We start from the raw sequence: 15,590 nt of genomic DNA, 5'->3' as shown, positions 1-15,590 counted from the left end.
TTATGCTTTGTGTGGACCCCAGGAAAAGCAGTTGCTACTTCAGCAACAGCTGATGGTGATCCTAATAAAATATTAATATTATACACACAGGCAGGTTGGATAAGCAGTTGTGGAACCTGGTGTGAACCACTGTACACCTGATTTATGGCTAGACTCGGGTAGAGAACCTCTTGGTAAGGTAAGTCAATAAATGTCCCCTCTCTCTCTTTCCTTTCTACCCCCTCTATTGATCTCATCCACTATCCCTCTCATCCTTTCTCTTCTACTATCTCCCACTTTCCCTCCCTCTTTCCCTCCTCCTCTCTTTCTAGCCTGTACCTAGGGAACCCCATGGACCCACCAGATGTCTTGGGGTTGGACCTCAATGCTGCCCGGCCTACTCCGCTACCAGGAGAGCTAAAAGTGAGTGTCCCATTCCTAAACAACCTACTATGCTAAAGTATTGTCTTTTGTGGTTTATATTTTTTGTGGTTGAGCTCCCTCTTACTCTGTCTTTTCTAAACTTGACTGTTTACACAATGAGTCCAATCTGACTTTAGCTTTTTATTTGTTTGTCCGTCTCCGTGGTTGTACATTATTTATTTCATTCTCTCGCTCTCTTCTTCTTCTTCTCTTTCACACACACATACACCCACTAACACAGACACACTCCCAAAGGCATGCAAGAAGTTGCAGAGACATGCACATACACAAGCATGCATAGAAAAACACAATGACAGAATATTGATTTACAGTTCATTAGTTGATCACACATACCTGCCCTCGATGATGGTGATCACGTCATTGACCTGAATCTGAAGCTTGTCGGACTCTTCAAAGTCCTGCAGCGCGCACATGTCTGTTGGCATGGTCTGGAATGGAATGGACACACACATACATACGCACACATACACCAAGTTTGAGTACGTTTAACTAACACTACACCCCAACATTGGGGCACAAGGCATCAAAATGTAGTCATTTGGGCCCAAAATCTACATTGAGTTTTTCCCCAAAAAAACTTCCATTGACATCAGTTCAGTACGAACATCAAGTTAGGATTCCTCAGTTGGTAATGCCCATACAGTAGAAGATTCACTAGGTGGGGCTATAGGTCCATTTAACACATGAAGGTTGTGTATTCAATCTCAAACGTAAACATTGAAAATAGACTCGCAGACGACTAACACTGGTTTAACACTGATGTACCTCCCACACGGCCTGGTAGCCTAGTGGTTAGAGCGTTGTACTACTAACCGAAAGGTTGCATGTTCAAATCCCTGAGCTGACAAGGTACAAATCGGTCGTTCTGCCCCTGAACAGGCAGTTCACTGTTCCTAGGCTGCCATTGAAAAGAATAATTTTCTGACTTGCCTAGTTAAAAAAAAAAAAAAAAAAAACACACACACACAGGGAAGTGGGTACCTCGAGCAGGAACTCCCTGAGGGCGACAAAGGTGGGCCTGTCATCAGGTTTCTGGGCCCAGCACTGCAGCATGACGTTGTAGATGTCCTGGGGACAGTCCTCTGGCTTGGGTAGACGCTCACCCTCCTTGTCAATCTTGTGTAAGATCTGAAACACATACACAAAATACTTCAATTGAACCCACAATGAACCATTGACATAAAACCCTAAAATATGAGTATTTTTTATTTTGTGTGTGTATGCGTGTACCTGGCTGCCATTGAGGCCCAGCCAGGGCTCCTGTCCGTGGGTATACATCTCCCACAGCGTCACCCCGAACATCCAGGTGTCTGTGGCGTGGGAGAATGTCCGCGCCTTCAGGCTCTCCGGGGCACACCTGGAGGTGGAGGACACACACAGCAAACACACACAGCAAACACACCTTAAGAAGGTGATGAGAAAGTGGAAAAAACACACACACTATGCATAGCCACATCAGGGGCTTATTCCCCAGGGCACAATGTTGTAGAATGTTCAGATAAAAAAGACTTAACTTAAAACAAACATGTCTCATGCATGTAAAATAACAGAAACATGTCCGCTCTATTCGTGGCATTCTATCTGCAACGTCAGACAACGTTTGCCTACTGAAAGTGGCCCTGATAACACCGACACACAAATACACGCCAACCTTTCCTCCTCTGGTGGCAACACACACACTCCCTTTCCCACTGCACTCTCCCCCTCAACCACCACCCCCTTTCCCCATCCCACTCACCATGCGAACGGCACCTTGCGGTGCTCCTGCATGACGTAGTGTTCGTGGTTGTTGGGCAGCGCCCGCATCAGACCGAAGTCGCCAATCTTTACCCTCTGGGCCGACGCCAGCAGGATGTTGCGGGCGGCCAGGTCACGGTGGATGAAGCGCCGCTGCTCTAGGTAGGCCATGCCACACGCCACCTGCACGGCGTACTGGCACAGCATGTGGATGAGGATGGGGCCCTGTGGCCGAACGCAGCACAGGCGCTCCAGGAGGGAGCCAAGCGGGGCTAGTTCGGTCACCTGGAGAAGGAGGGTGTGTTGTTAGTGCTGGGCTGGAACAAAACTGTAATGTCTGTGAGCTCCCAAGAGTTTAGAGCAGTGTTTCCCAAACCTCTTCTCGAGTACCTCCAGGTATTTGATTTATTCCTGAGCTAACACACAAAATTCAACTAATGAAGGGCTTGTTGACTGATTGAATCTGCAACCAGTCTGGCAATACGCAAATGTAATATGATTTGGGGACTCAAATTAAGTATTTAACATGTGTTGTGTGTGCCCGTCCATACCATCTTCATGGGTTGTGTGAGCACCACTCCATACAGCCTGATGAGGTTCTGGTGGTCCAGGGAGTGCATGGCATTGACCTCGCAGATGAAGTCGTCCAACGCCTCCGGCTGGCTCAGCATGTCTGTCTTCAGACACTTGACCGCTACAGTCAACTGGAGAGAAAGATGGGAGACCATGTTAGCAAAATGCGAAATCCAAATCCAAAGGGAAAGCTATTGATAGCCAGTTGCACTTACTAACAGTCTGGAGGCCGCAGAACAGTCTTAAACAAGGTGACAATAGAGCACCAGGTTGCACTTCCTGAACAAGATTATTTTTTACTTTATTGTTTGTTGTACAAGTTGGCCTGCCTTACACGCTAATCTAAATGCTGTTAAGGACAACGGAAACTTGCTGAAATTATGAAGTAAATTATTCTAAATTATGCAGTAGGATAAAAAAGACGGGAATGGAGGTCCTACTACAGCATAACATAGGAGATCAGCTGATCTTATTCCCATTAGATTGGTGGTTAGCCACTGGACTAGATGTTCTATGGCCCTCAAATTCAAATCTGGACCTCAAAGCCAGTTCCACTGCTTATTTTCATTTTCCCCCTCAAAATCAGGGAGTGATTGAGACCTGGGTCACCATGTAGGTGCAATTAATTATCAGATAGAACAGAAAATAAGCAGGCTCCGGACCTCAGAGGGTAAGATTTGAATGCCCCTGTTCTTAAATGTTTTGTAAACTATTCCCTTGGATACCGTTCTGTTGTGACACTGCACCTGGCTTTACTATTTCCATCTGGCCATGTTGTGGTCACTGGTGGAGAGTGTTTGGACAAGATTCTCTCTTCATCACTCCCTTGCTCCTTCCCTCTCTCAAGGTCAAATCTATAGGGGTTATAAGGGTTTGACCAGAACAGATGTTGAAGGGAGGGTGTTTTGGTAATTTTTTCACACGCTGTCATGGTTTGAACTTTGAACCCACTGATACTTTGTTTCCCAGCGTGATCGTGAGGGACTTTTATATCCTATTCCCTCTCTTCCTCTGTCTTTCTATCCTGATCCCTACTACTGTATACCTCAAGCGTTCCAGAAGCACGTGTGTTATTAGGTGTGTCTAGATGGGACCCTAAACTGGGGCCTAAAGGGGTACGATGCAGACCAATACCTCTCCCACTACCAGCCTTTCCAACACACATACACACACAAACAGTATAGTACCCAAACACTACACTCCCACACCCCAGTCCCTCTCACCACTTTCCCGGCGGGCGTGAACCACTCGCCCCTCTTGACCACCCCGAAGGAGCCGTCGCCGAGCTTCTCGAAGAGAGCAAGGTCCTTCTCGCTGATCAGACAGGTGAGGGCCTGGTGCTGGGGGGGCTGGGACAGGGACTGAGGACCCCCCTCAACAGCTGGGGGTGGCGTGGGGGACAGCTTGCGGAAGGAGGAGGTGGGCGCCGCCTGCTGGAAGTCCCCGCCATCCGGACGCTTCCCACTGAACACCTGGAGAAAGAGAAGAGAGGGAAAGAGAGTGTTAATACAACATGAACAAAAAGATGTGCTCCACTCTTACTAAATTCTGTAAATGAGTCTTTGGGTGCTCTAGCCCAGGAGTTATCCTCCACAGGATCAGTGTCCCAAAATCGGGACAGTTGCTGCTCAATATGCGATATGTGACTAGAATGTTGTTGTAAACAACAGCCAACTTTTCCAGGATAGACATGTCTTATATCGTCAGAAAGCTTAAAATTACTGTTCATCTAACAGCAGTGTCCAATTTCCAGTCGCTATTACAGGGAAGAAATACCATGCCATTGTTTGAAGATAATGCACAAACAAAACATTTATCAAGGCAACTGGTTCGATACATTCACCTCTGACAGTAAATAATCTACTTATATTCAGTAATCTTGCTCTGATTTGTCATCCTGAGGGTCCCAGAGATATAATGTAGCATAGATTTGTTTGATAAAATACATTTCTATATCCTAACCCGATCCATGTTGTATACAGCGTTTTGAGTGAATTCCAACTCTTCCAAAAAAATGAAATCTAAAAGTTGGCAAAACGTTGTTAACCCGGTTATGTTCGGTTTCTGTGCAATCCTCAGACACTCTAGAAGGCAACCAAACTTGTTTAATCATTCTACATTAGGTATTGGCTACACAACACTTCAAATTAGCCCATGAAGGTCAGCCATTATTACGCACCAATGAGTCGAGCGGTGTTCACTTGATTGACAGTGTTCACTTGGTCCAATGACCACCTATCGTTTTGAAACATAGCTAGCTAGATAGCCAATGATCTGGGCTTTCCCGAAGTATTTGAAAACCCTTTGTACGACAAACATCCATCATGCTAGAGCTGTGCGCAACAGTTTCATTTTCATGTGAAAGCAAACAGGACGCACGGTAGTTTACATTATGCAGCTGTTCGTTCTCTTCTACAAACTTTTCTCAAAACCGAAAAAAGTTCAAAATGGCTACTAATAGTGGAAAAGCTCGATCGAAGTCAAAATATACACATTTGGATGAGATTAAAGCAGAAACTTGTCGTGAGAGCGACAAAAAAAATGAATGGATGAGAACGAATGAGTGAGCACAGTTTTGATTCCAGTGCGGAATAAATGTTTTTGGAAGGAAAAGGTCCACTTTTAGATCAGCAAGTAAAATACGTTTTTGCTTCTCATGCTAATGCAGTTAATTTAATGGTTGCATATTCATTTGAGATATTTTTCATTATTGTGCAATATCCCTGATCTTACCTGTGCACATAACGATCCCTTGTTTTTAGGTAGGTTATACATAATATATCTCACACACTTATTCACCCTTAAACAAAATGTTCTCAATTTGGGTTTATGATTAATCTCCTCCACCCATTTTTTTCCATATTGCATCAACAGTTGTTTTTTAATCATATCTCTGTCTCCCTTAATTTGGTTTTCATACAGATGTTCACAGTCAGACTGTTGTCCAGGCTCCCCCTATGGATAGATCCAAAACTTCACTAGCTATTCTGGCAGTTGGCATATCCAACAGTCTATTTCAACGTCACACCATACACGCCTTCCATCTCACCTCACAGGATTCCCAGCCCATGTCCACTGTTATTGCAAGTATAGGTGCAAACTTGTGGACACCTAAAAAGTAACTTACTGCTCTGCATGAACATGTTTGTTTTTAAAATACCTCTTGGCACCCCACACTCGTGCTGAATAGTCCACAACGGGACACACGCATGTCTGATAAAGTTTGGAATACGCAGCCTAACCTATATCTTTGAGTCTTTGTTTTTCCTATAACTCCCCCAAGAACTCTACTTGCTGAGTCGGCCAGGGCAGATGGTCCGTATAGAAAGGTAATATGTTCATCAATAAAAATACCCAAATATTTATAAATGCTATCTTCACCAAAACAAAACTGAAAAATACTTCTCTTAGTAACTGGTTTTCTAAAAATGCATTATCTGTGTTTTTGTCTGTTAATCATGAGTCTCCATCTTTTACACCAATTGACTGCACATAATAACATGTCTTGTTCAGGGTCTGCCATCAAAATAATATAATCAGCATGTAAAAGAAAACTTAGCATTTCATCATCATATCTTACTCCAATATTTAACTGTTTAATTTATTTTGCCAAATAATTTATAAACAAAGCAAACAAAATCGGTGATAAGGCGTCTCCTTGTTTTACACCCGAGGGTGTGGGAAACCAATTTGTACAATAATTCATTAACACGCACACAAGCAACTGGTACTTTGTAAAGAGACTGGATTGCTTGATAACATTTCTCATCAACCCATCTTTAACAAACTATAGGCTAAAAGATCCCTATTTACAAAATCAAAAGCTTTCTGGAAATCAATGAAACATGCAAAATAGGCTTCTCTTCATGTAATCTATTACTAATTACAGGCTCTGGATTTACGAAAACCATTTTGGTCTTCCACCAGAATGTTTTGGTGTAATGAAATTGTAATTAGCCTATTGTTGAGGATGGATAAATATAATTTATAAACTGTACTTAATAAACTTATGCTACTATAGTTCAGTGGCACTCTCTGATAATTTTTTGAAGATATGGGAATGGGATTCACTATAAACTAATACCAAGTGGATGGCAGTATACTGTACTCAAAACATATTTGGAGCAAATTATCTAGGGCGTCAATTAATTTAGGGGATTTTAAAACCTCATCAATATCAATATCAATATCAAATGATTTCCCATTTTTTGCAGGGTCAATCACCTTCTTAAATTCTGCCACAGACAGCTCCTCATTTAAGTATGGGTTACATATATAAGAGGGTTCTAACATTGTATTTTCCTGTTTAGTCCTCAGGGAACATATGTCTTTATAAAATCAATCCTCAAAATATGCCACATTTTCGTTACATGAGAACAAACTAGCACACCCCTTCTCCCACTCCTTAAGTACCTGTGTAAAATCAGAACTCAGCCCCCAATGCTCTTCCCTGACTTCCATTGGAATTTTCTTATGTCGTTTTGGTCCTAACTTATTTATTTGGCTCCAAAACTGTTGAGGATTTCTTGTCTGTAATTCCTTAAGGTGTAATAGCTGCCCTCCCTGATATCTCCATTTAAATAGGCACAGTCTTTTATCAAACACATGCTGTTTTCTCTTAAAGCTTCTTACGGCTAGGCTCAACAACATAGGCAGCGCGCGAAATTCCAAAATATTTTTTGAGAAATATGTAACTCTCACACATTAACAAGTGCAATACATCAAATGAAAGATAAAATTATTGTTAAACTACCCATTGTGTCCGGTTTCAAAAAGGCTTTACAGCGAAAGCACATTATATGATTATGTTAGGTCAGAGCCAAGTCACAAAAACACACAAAGCCATTTTTCCAGCCAAAGACAGGAGTCACAAAAAGCAGAAATATAGATAAAATTAGTCACTAACCTTTGATGATCTTCATCAGATGACACTCATAGGACATCATGTTACACAATACATGTATGTTTTGTTCAATAAAGTGCATATTTATATCCAAAAATCTCAGTTTACATTGGCGCATTACGTTCAGTAATGTTTTGCGTCCAAAGCATCCAGTGATTTTGCAGAGAGCCACATGAATTTCCAGAAATACTCATAAACATTGATAAAAGATACAAGTGTTATTCACAGAATTAAGGATAGACCTCTCCTTAATGCAACCGCTGTGTCAGATTTTTTTAAAAACTTTATGGTAAAAGCACACCATGCAATAATCTGAGTACGGCACTCAGAGACCAAACCAGCCAAAGAAATATCCGCCATGTTGTGGAGTCAACATTAGTCAGAAATAGTATTATAAATATTCACTTACCTTTGATGATCTTCATCAGAATGCCCTCCCAGTTCCACAATAAATGTTTGATTAGTTCGATAAAGTTAATAATTTATGTCCAAATTCCTCCTTGTTGTTAGCGCGTTCAGCCCAGTAATCCATCTTCATGAGGCGCGAGCACTAGGTCCAGACAAACTCCAAAAGTTCCGTTACAGTCCGTAGAAACATGTCAAACGATGTATAGAATTAATCTTTAGGATGTTTTTAACATAAATCTTCAATAATGTTCCAACCGGAGAATTCCTTTGTCTGTAGAAAAGCAATGGAACGCGAGCTACCTCTCAAGTGAACGAGCGTCGCAAGCTTTTGGCACTCTGCCAGACCACTGACTGACTCAAAGAGCCCTTATGAGCCACTCCTTTACAGTAGAAGCCTCAAACAAGTTTCTAAAGACTGTTGACATCTTGTGGAATCCATAGGAAGTGCAATTTGACCCCATAGACACTGTGTTTTTGATAGGCCAAGCTTTAAAAAACTACAAACCTCAGATTTCCTACTTCCTGATTGGATTTTTCTCAGGTTTTCGCCTGTCATATGAGTTCTGTTATACTCACAGACATCATTCAAACAGTTTAAGAAACTTTAGAGTGTTTTCTATCCAAATAAATAATATGCATATATTAACAACTGGGGCTGAGTAGCAGGCAGTTTACTCTGGGCATGTTTTTCATCCAAATGTGAAAATGCTGCACCCTATCCCAAACAGTTTAACAAATGACTATGGAAGGAGGACGCATCTTTACCCCATGTGGACTGTTCAGGTGGCAAATAGCATGAAAACACAACAAAACAAAAATCTGACTCCCTATGTTCAAAGCTCAAACCAATAATTCCTTCTATGGCTTTATCGATAATTAAAATTTTATATGCTTTATATGCATATCAGACTTTATACATATTCCCACTCCCCCAGAGTCCCTGCGGGCTTTCCCATGAGTGTGTCTGTTATGTCCATACCATACATACCCTTCAATATCAATAGTTTCTTGCCGACGCAAATGCATTTAATTTATTGATATAATGTCTCGGTTTAAGGATTTTAGTATTATTATTCGTAATTTATTGTTCAATGAAGTCCATCCATTAACATTCCAATGTTCTATTGAAATCAAATCTCGTATGGGATGGGAAGCCCTTCAGTATGTAGTATGTCTGTCCACCCCATGTCCTTGTCCGCGTTGTCCTTCTGGTTGATCTCGTTTCATGACCCGTCTGCTTCCCATGACAAAATAAATAGTCCTTTCCTCCTGGTATTTCTCTCAGCAGCGTCTTGAAGTTCAGTTCTATAAGGTGATCGATGTGGGACTTGGCTGATCGAAGGAAGACTTTGTTATAATCAGGATGGTCTCGCAGCTTTAGTTTTTTCCGTAACAGAGCCACTTTCTCCTCCACAGACCGACACTCCACCTTCACAACCCAGAGACCTTTACCTTTCTCCCTCATCCTCTCAACTGCAATCACCTCTGTTTCGCAGCCTAGGCCTACTGATATCAACTGGTTCACTTTAGAGATTAGGTCCTCGTTTTCATCAGCTGGCAGTCCTGCCACTATGATAGACACGTCTTGGTCTAACTTTGTTATTTTCACAGCGCCTATTCTCCCAGATTCTAGGAATTCTACACGGGACTCCAGACTAGCGGTCGACCAATTATGATTTTTCAACGCCGATACCGATTATCGGAGGACCAAAAAAGCCGATACCGATTTAATCGTCCGATTTAAAAAAATATATATATATTTGTAACAATGACAACAATACTGAATGAACACTTATTTTAACTTAATATAATACATCAATAAAATCTATTTAGCCTCAAATAAAATTAAACATTTTCAATTTGGTTTAAATAATGCAAAAACAAAGTGTTGTAGAAGAAAGTAAAAGTGCAATGAGTGCCATGTAAAAAAGCTAACGTTTAAGTGCAATGTAATCAGGTGGTTAGAGCGTTGGACTAGTTAACTGTAAGGTTGCAGGATCGAATCCCCCGACCTGACAAGGTAAACATCTGTCATTCTGCCCCTGAACAAGGCCGTCATTGAAAATAAGAATGTGTTCTTAACTGACTTGCCTAGTTAAATAAATGATAAATAAAGGTGTAAAAAAATATCTATTTTTATTGATTTTTAAATTGGCCAAATCTGTGATCAAAAATACCGATTTCCGATTGTTATGAAAACTTGAAATCGGCCCTAATTAATGGGCCATCCCGATTAATCGGTCGACCTCTACTCCAGACATCCAACTTCAAGAGATATGTGGTCTTGTAGCTGCTTGTTATTATTCTCGAGTCAGGAAAGTTGTATGATCATCATGAATGGCTTTCTCCAAAGATGCACGTAAGCTTTCAACTTTACTATTCATTCCTTTTTCAATAATCAGCTTCATTTTGTCCCTATTTTTTATTTTATTTTTGTACATAGACTCCTTATCTCTGTCTTGAGATTAGCCATGCTATTGGCACTTTCTTTCTTTGATAAATTCAGCTCCATACTTTTCTCACAACTGCATAGATTTCTACTGGAGTCCATATGTTTTTAACCGTTAAGTGTTTCTGTTATTGCTGTTCAAGGTAACGTTAGATAGCCAGCTAAATGTAATGCAAGTATGTCTACTGACTGTCTTTCACCCTCACGGGATTCAGACTTCAGCTACCTCCATTTATGATTCGATCTCTATGTTTTAAACTTTGAAAACATTTCATTAAAAAAGTTTTAAATAGTTCGGTCCCATAAAGAAGCAGCAGCGTTTTTCACTATGTGCACCTGTTAATTGAAATGCATTCCAGGTGACTATCTCATGAAGCTTGTTGAGAATGCCAAAGCTGTCATCAAGTGTGCAAAGCTGTCATCAAGGCAAAGGGTGGCTACTATGAAGAATATCATTGTTTAACACTTTATTGGTTACTATATGATCCCATATGTGTTATTTCATAGTTTTGATGTCTTTGATATTATTCTACAATGTAGAAAATAGTAAAAATAAAGAAAATCTCTTGAATGAGTAGGTGTCCAAACTTTTGACTGGTACTGTATATGTTTATAGGCATGTGCTGTGTATTTGATGTATTGATGCAGGGCTCACCCCCTAATAACATAAAGGTTAACTTCTTGACGCTACCCATCCCTGTCGCAGGATCATTTGTCAGCAACCGCTGAATAGCATAGCGCCACAGTCAAATAATATTACTAATAAATATTAATATTCATGAAATCACAAGTGCAATATTGCAAAACACAGTTTAGCCTTTCATCTCCTGTCATCTCAGATTTTGAAATGATGCTTTACAGCGAAAGCAATCCAAGCGTTTGTGTAAGTTTATCGATAGCCTAACATAGCATTATGTACACTTAGCATCAGGAAGCTTGGTCACGAAAATCAGAAAAGCAATCAAATTAACCGTTTACCTTTGATGATCTTCGGATGTTTTCACTCACGAGACTCCCAGTTACACAACAAATGTTCCTTTTATTCCATAAAGATTATTTTTATACCCAAAATACCTCAGTTTGTTTGTTGCGTTAGGTTCAGAAATCCACAGGAAAGAGTGGTCACGACAACGCAGACGGAAATTCCAAATAGTCTCCATAATGTCCAGAGAAACATGTCAAAAGTTTTTTTACAATCATTCCTCAGGTTGTTTTTAAAATATATATTCGATAATATATCAACCGAGTGTGTAGGTTTTTCAATAACACCGGGTGGAACAATGGCCGCTTTACTCTGTAGCGCAAAACTCACTCTGATCTCACCCACCGATACACTTGATCTTTCACGCTCATTTTTCAAAATAAAAGCCTGAAACTATGTCTAAAGACTGTTGACACCTTAGGGAAGCCATAGAAAAAGGAATATGGTTGATATCCCTTTAAATGGAGGATAGGCATGCATAGGAAAATAAGTGTTTCAAAATAAGAGGCACTTCCTGATTGGATTTTCCTCAGGTTTTCGCCTGCAATATCAGTTCTGTTATACTCACAGACAATATTTTTACAGTTTTTAAAACTTTGGAGTGTTTTCTATCCTAATCTGACAATTATATGCATATTCTAGTTTCTGGGGCTGAGAAATAGGCAGTTTCAAATTGGTATGTTCTTTAGCCAAAAACACTGCCCCCTACACGCAAAAGGTTCAATAAAATAAGTAATAGTAAACTTGAGTTCTAACTGAATTATAAAAAATCTTCAATAGTGGTAGAGACTGATTCAGATGACCTCTGGGAGCCAACTCCAAAGAGACCACATTCAAGTCCTCCATCCCCCACTCATTCAAACATAGGAACAGGTTCCTCCAGTCTGATCCCTGCTGCTGTCTCTGGCTCCACACCCATCCCGCCCAGCCATCTAGAGGTGTGAAGAGACCAACCCAGAAGTGGAGGAGGGCCAGTGCAACAGCAGTGACTATCACCAAAAGAGAGGACTGTTGGCACACTGTGCTAAAGGATGCTGTGGAGCCATTTCTACCAACATTTTGACCTAAAAGGCAGCCAGGACCTCAGCTGGACATGACTGGAAAGTACAGCCCCCTTCCTTCATCTTTTCCAGATGTTTTTATCCTTGTCAGTTCTTGGTTCGCTGGTGTCTAACACCAACAAGTATGGGGCCAAGAAGCAAGTAGGCAAGAAAGAGGCATCACATCTCACTGGTCATTTACATGGGGCTTGTGAAGTTGAAAAACCTGAAGGACTACTGGAGAAGCTGAAGACTACCAATTGCCTTTCCCCACCACTGTCATGTCTTCTAACAGGTTTCTGACTATTTCATGGGCACTTCATATCAGTGACTCACAAGCTGACAGTGACAATGAGAAGAGAGGCACAGCCAGCTTTGATAGGCTCTGCAAAATCAAACCTCTCTACTCCAGCATTGTTGAGGCCTGCAAGACCCATTTTCAGCCCGCCCAGAACCTGTCCATAGATGAGGGTGGTAGTCTTAAAGGCTAGAATTGGTCTGAAACAATATATGCGTAACAAGCCAACAATATGGGGTTACAAACTGTTTGTTTTGGCCAAATTCTGTGTGCCTACATTTGGAATGTCCTTGTTTACGATGGGAAATTCATCTCAGCCATGGGTAATGGACTTAGTTATGATTCCATTATGGAAATATTGGATTTTTACACTGCTGGGGATGGGCTACAAACTGTTTGTGGACAACTTTTACACAAGCCCTAATCTGATTTAGCAGTGCTGGCCATCTTTTCCATACAAGTGAGAATAATTTGTTGTTCACCATTAAGATATACCAGCCAGAGTTCCCAAAAATTGATGGCTCCTACAGACAGTGAGTCTGTAGCCGTGGCTTGCTATATAAAGCAGGCAGACATGCATTGAGGCATTTAGTTACTGGTCGATTGAACGTTAGAATGGGCAAAATGAGTGACCTAAGCAACTTTGAGTGTGGTATGATCGTCAAGTGCCTGGCGCACCGGATCCATTATCTCAGAAACAGCTGCCCTCCTGGGCTTTTCAAGTGCAACAGTGTCTATCTAGTTTTTACAGGGAATGGAGCAACAAACAAAAAACATCCAGTCAGCGGCAGTCCAGTGGGTGAAAACAGATCGTGAGAGAGGTCAAAGGAGAATGGCAAGAATCGTGCAAGCTAACAGGAGGGACACAGTAAAACAGTGACGTGTAGAATGGAATCTCGGAACACACCTCGTCGATCCTTGTCACAGACGGGCTATTGCAGCAGACGGGTTCCACTCCTATCAGATAAAAACAAGAAGGGGCTCCAGTGGGCTGACACTGGACAACTGAGAAGTGGAAAAATATTTTCTGGAACATGACAGCAAGTTCAGTTTACCTGAGTGGCCTGTGCAGTCCCCAGACCTCAACCCAATAGAGTATCTATGGGATGAGATGGAATGGGCTGTTCGTAGCGTAAATGTACTGCTGTCCAATCTACAGCAATTAGCTGAGGCCATCGCATCAGCATGGACCATCATTTCCGACACCTTGTAGAATGCCCTGATGAAATCTGGCTGTTCTGGAGGAAAAGGGGGGTCCGGCCTGGTACTAGATGTACCTAGTGTATATCCATATGGAACAGTCACAAAAGACAAGAGCAGGTTTAACTTTAGTGGACAGCCAAGGTATTACTTTATTTGTATTTTATTATTAAAGCAGGGAGTCCCATTGAGAACAACTTATTTTTTTCCAAGGCAGCCCTGCACTTTGACCTTTGACCATCCAGTGCTGACAGCGATGGCCGCCTCGCTTCGCGTTCTTAGGAAACAATGCAGTATTTCGTTTTTTTATGTATTATTTCTTAGACTGTTACCCCAGGAAATCTTAAGTCTTATTACATACAGCTGGGAGGAACTATTGGATAGAAGTCAACTTACCAACATTACAACCAGGAATATGACTTTCCCGAAGCGGATCCTCTGTTTGGTCCACCACCCAGGACAATGGATCAGATCCCAGAAGGCGACCCCAAAACAATGGCGCCGCAGAAGGGGCAGACGGAGTGGTCTTCTGCTCAGGCTCCGTAGACGGACACATCGCCCACCGCTCCTGAGTATACTATTCGCCAGTCTCTTGACAACAAGGTAGATGAAAACCGAGCAATGGTTGACTTCTAGAGAGACATCAGAGATTGTAACATTCTCTGTTTCAGGAAAACATTGCTCGCTCAGGATAAGTTGTCAGTGTCTGTACAGCCACCTGGTTTCTTCACGCATCGCGCTGACTGAAACAAACATCTCTCTGGTAAGAAGAAGGGCGGGGTGTATGCCTTATGATTAACGAGACATGGTGTGATCATAACAACATACAGGAACTCAAGTCTTTTTGTTCACCTGACCTAGAATTCCTTACAATCAAATGCCGACCGCATTATCTACCAAGAGAATTCTCTTCGATTATAATCACAGTCATGTATATCCTCCCCCAAGCAGACACCTCGACGGCCATGAAAGAACTTCATTGGACTCTAAGTAAAGTGGAAACCACATATCCTGAGGCTGCATTTATTGTAGTAGGGGATTTTAACAAGGCTAATCTGAAAACAAGGCTCCCTAAATTTTTATCAGCATATCGAAAGCGCGACCCGAGATGGAAAAATTCTGGATCATTGTTACTCTAACTTCCACAACGTATACAAAGCCCTCCCTCGCCCTCCTTCGGCAAATATGACCACGACTCCATTTTGTTGCTCCCAGCCTATAGACAGAAACTAAAACAGGAAATACCCATGTTCAGCCCTCTCCTGTACTCCCTGTTCACCCATGACTGCGTGGCCATGCACGCCTCCAACTCAACCATCAAGTTTGCAGACGAAACGACAGTGGTAGGCTTGATTACCAACAACGACTAGACGGCCTACAGGCAGGAGGTGAGGGCCCTCGGAGTGTGGTGTCAGGAAAATAACCTCACACTCAACGTCAACAAAACAAAGGAGATGATCGTGGACTTCAGGAAACAGCAGAGGGAGCAGCCCCCTATCCACATCGATGTGACAGTAGTGGAGAAGGTGGAAAGTTTTAGGTTCCTCGGCGTACACATCACAAACAAACTGAAATGG

At 41.8% G+C, this 15,590-nt stretch overlaps 1 protein-coding gene across 4 annotated transcripts in view; it reads right to left on the bottom strand.

Annotated features, from left to right (window-relative positions):
- Positions 1–15,590, bottom strand: part of LOC109875210 (activated CDC42 kinase 1) — a 131,876-nt gene that overhangs the window by 20,651 nt on the left and 95,635 nt on the right. For all 4 annotated transcript variants that reach the window (XM_031810222.1, XM_031810220.1, XM_020467456.2 and 1 more), the window contains exons 4-9: positions 3,957–4,205; positions 2,712–2,864; positions 2,162–2,445; positions 1,654–1,780; positions 1,405–1,551; positions 757–851 (exon numbers count right to left, since the gene is read on the bottom strand). In XM_031810222.1, coding sequence (XP_031666082.1) covers positions 757–851; positions 1,405–1,551; positions 1,654–1,780; positions 2,162–2,445; positions 2,712–2,864; positions 3,957–4,205 — 1,055 coding nt within the window. The remainder of the gene's footprint in view (positions 1–756; positions 852–1,404; positions 1,552–1,653; positions 1,781–2,161; positions 2,446–2,711; positions 2,865–3,956; positions 4,206–15,590) is intronic.

This window comes from Oncorhynchus kisutch, linkage group LG30, assembly GCF_002021735.2.
Source record: "Oncorhynchus kisutch isolate 150728-3 linkage group LG30, Okis_V2, whole genome shotgun sequence".
NCBI classification, from domain to species: Eukaryota; Metazoa; Chordata; class Actinopteri; order Salmoniformes; family Salmonidae; genus Oncorhynchus; species Oncorhynchus kisutch.
This window is presented reverse-complemented; position numbering and strand designations above follow the sequence as displayed.